This window comes from Coregonus clupeaformis, unplaced genomic scaffold (genome assembly GCF_020615455.1).
Source record: "Coregonus clupeaformis isolate EN_2021a unplaced genomic scaffold, ASM2061545v1 scaf2512, whole genome shotgun sequence".
Lineage (NCBI taxonomy): Eukaryota > Metazoa > Chordata > Actinopteri > Salmoniformes > Salmonidae > Coregonus > Coregonus clupeaformis.
In genome coordinates, this window is record NW_025535966.1 from 33,757 (window position 1) to 36,829 (window position 3,073).

At 51.0% G+C, this 3,073-nt stretch overlaps 1 protein-coding gene across 1 annotated transcript; it reads left to right on the forward strand.

Annotated features, from left to right (window-relative positions):
* Positions 1–1,394: 1,394 nt before the first annotated feature.
* LOC123488816 (frizzled-10-A-like) lies at positions 1,395–2,410 on the forward strand. The gene is made up of 2 exons (XM_045219592.1): positions 1,395–1,614; positions 1,863–2,410. Exons 1-2 carry the CDS (start codon positions 1,395–1,397, stop codon positions 2,408–2,410), a joined length of 768 nt encoding a protein of 255 aa, XP_045075527.1.
* Positions 2,411–3,073: the final 663 nt, after the last annotated feature.

Below are 3,073 nucleotides of genomic sequence, written 5' to 3' on the forward strand. Positions count from 1 at the left end.
ATAGGGTGCATTAGGAGTGAATTAGGGGTTTAGGAAGGGTGTAGCAGGGTTGTGGGAGGTCTGTCTTTGTGAGGAGGAATGTGCAACAGCTGGATAGTGCAGGCGGACAGGGAGGCGGGTGACGGGGGTGAGGGGGTACGGGGACATCAGGGGCACCCTGGACTGAGCCAGGCTGTGGGAACCATGGAGCGGGGGAATTACTGGAGGTCTTTCTCAGATGAGGCAATGGGCTGGCTGTTTGGCCCCTGGGGGCCGAGAGCTTAAAACGTCTATTGAATCAGATACGCTCCTCCTGAACCTCTCCGCTCTCAGCTGCTCTCCCTCATTTTGTTCATCACTCACTCACTCACTCACTCACTCACTCACTCACTCACTCACTCACTCACTCACTCACTCACTCACTCAATCACTCACTCACTCACACATCTGTAAGATAATGGATGACCTCAGAGGTATGGCCAGTTATGCAATATATGTTTTACAAGAGCTGTGAGTAGATGATGGAGTTCACCAACCTATTCAACCTTTTAATGGTAGTGGTGGCTATATGAACCCAATGAATGGGCCTCCCCCCTCCCTTCACTCCCTTTTCAGCTCGGTGGGAATATTAGGGTCCTATGAGTTTTTCAAACCTTCCACAAGACACCCCTTCTCACAATACCGCTAACTTTATTGATAGTTAATTAACTGTAACACACTTTCTGACTGGAGTAGTGTTCTGTAGACAATGATGAGTAATCGCAACATTATTTTTGGAGCTGTGGACTCTTATTTTGGAAACATTGATTGAACTGCTTCATTTGAATATCATCTAGTCAGCAGAGACTGTTTAGTGTTTCCTATGAAACAACCCAGAGGTTTTTCCTTCTAGGGAGGGAGTGTGTGTGTGTGTGTGTGTGTGTGTGGTGTGTCTTCTGTCTGTGTGTGTGTGTCAGTGTGCATGTTCTCCTCATTGAGGACTGTGTGTCTGAGGGGACCCACTCATCGACCTAGCAACAGGAGGGAGGGGCCAGTATGTGAGGGAGAAATTCAGATTAACCAATGAAGCCCCTCTCCAGCACAGTAACCCCTCCTCCTGATGTGGGTTTCCATGTGTGTGTGTGTGTGTGTGTGTGTGTGTGTGTGTGTGTGTGTGTGTGTGTGTGTGAGAGATGATTCTGCAGTGGGCCGGTGCATGGAGTGAAACAATGAGCTGTGCTAGGTCGGTGTGTGTTTGTGCTAGCAGTGTGCCTTATGGACAGAGGGGGCTTGAGTGACTGTTGACTAGCCGGCTATTAGGTGGGGGAACAGTAAGAACACAGACAGAACACAGTGCTTGTTGGATCCAGTGTTTGTTGTGGAAGCTATACTCTCAGACCAGGAGGTTCTGGATGCCGGTGGGTTGAAGGAGCAAGATGTCTAAGATGAAGTTGTGGCTGGGCCTTCCCCTTCTTCTGGCTCTCAGCGCGGGTCGTCTGGATGCTTGGTTCTGGAACAATGACCCTGATCCTACTACCCAAGCCCCAACGAAGGCTCCGCTGCTGGGCAAGGCAGGGGCAGGAGGACAGCCCAAGAGAGGTGAGGAGAACCTGGCAGGGGTTGGGGCAGAAATCATCAACGTGGCTGATGGGATCCGTAAGTTTGTGCAGACGTGGGATGCGACCCCCAACCACTTGGACTGACGGAGGAGTGGCAAGCCCTACCACACAGACGGTTAATAAGGAGGAGTCTGGGGGAAGGATCTGGGTCTGGGTCTGTGGAAGGATCTGGGTCTGAGACGGGTTCAGGGTCAGGGTCGGGTTCAGCATCTGGTGTAGGGTCTGGGTTTGGATCGGGGCTGAGTATGGTGTAGGTTCAGGGACCGGATCGGGGGTCGGGTTCAGGGTCAGGGCTTAGAGAAAGCGAAAGCTTGGTTATCCCCACTAACCTAACAGGGGTGGTGGAGGATGACCTCACAGGGGTTGAGGGGGTGAAACAGGGCGAACTAAAGACCAACCTATCTGACATCACCTCTCATGACCACAATGGAACCTGCCACCTCGTGCCCTCTGATTGGCCGATCTGCATATCCAGGGGGTCGAAGCATTTCTCGCTGCCCAACTTCCTGAACCACACCTCTGTGGAGGAGGTGGGCATAGTCCTGAGAGAGTGGGCATGGCTGGCCAAGGCGGGGTGCCACCATGGAGCCGAATGGTTCCTCTGCCTCCTCCTGGTGCCCAGGTGCCCACTGCCTGGTCAGGTGCCCACCAAGGTTCCCCTTCTGCCCTGCTGCAGCTTCTGCCATGTCCTGCAAGACAGCTGCTGGCCAGCCCTGGATGATGGGCAACTTCCTGTAGAGTGTAATATGCTGCCCGACAGGGATCAGGAGGCGGGGTTGCGGTGTCCGTCGTGTGTGTCAGTTAGTAATCGGAAAGGTAAAACCGCGGGTTAGAATGTATCCTGTTTGGAGATACATTTTGAATCCGGTTGTCTGGTCATGACAGCTTTGTGTGTGTGTGTGTGCGTGTGCATGTGTGTGTAACACACCTTTGTGAAGCAGCATAGACACTTGTTATCCTCACATTTGAGCGACTTCAAAACGCTTGGCGGCAGTGTGTGCTTTTAGTCGGGGGATGCTGATGATTATACCTTGTTTTGGGGTCAATCATACTCCACCGCACATGCTCAGAAGTGTGACACGAACACAAGCATGACTGACCGGCACTATAGACCACCAACCTGGGAGCATTTGCATGTTTTGTATGAATGCTAACGTTAATGAGAATGTTTTGTCTGCATAGAGTGGAGAAAAACCCATGAAATATACATGAAGCATAGGACAAAATCATGCTCCAGTCTTTTGTTTTCCGACATTGGAAAATGCTTTTCCTGCTATTCGTATGCATTCTTCCCAATGCAGCATTTATGAGGATTCAGATATGCCGATTTGTACTGTAGGGTCGACTTGTGATTAATGTGATGCAGTAAAGAAGCATATGGAGAAGTGGAAAATGCACACTTTTTAGAATCTGTTCTCCAGGGTTCGGCCCCATAAAGGGACAGGAAGACTTCTATAAGCTCTACCTCGGCTTTAGCTCGGCAGGCTATGACAGCT

Bases quoted from the DNA above. Each gene is read 5' to 3' on its own strand.
- LOC123488816 (XM_045219592.1), top strand. From the start codon at position 1,395: ATGTCTAAGATGAAGTTGTGGCTGGGCCTTCCCCTTCTTCTGGCTCTC. The intron at 1,615-1,862 runs GTAAGTTTGTGC...GGTCGGGTTCAG, and splicing joins CAACGTGGCTGATGGGATCC to GGTCAGGGCTTAGAGAAAGC.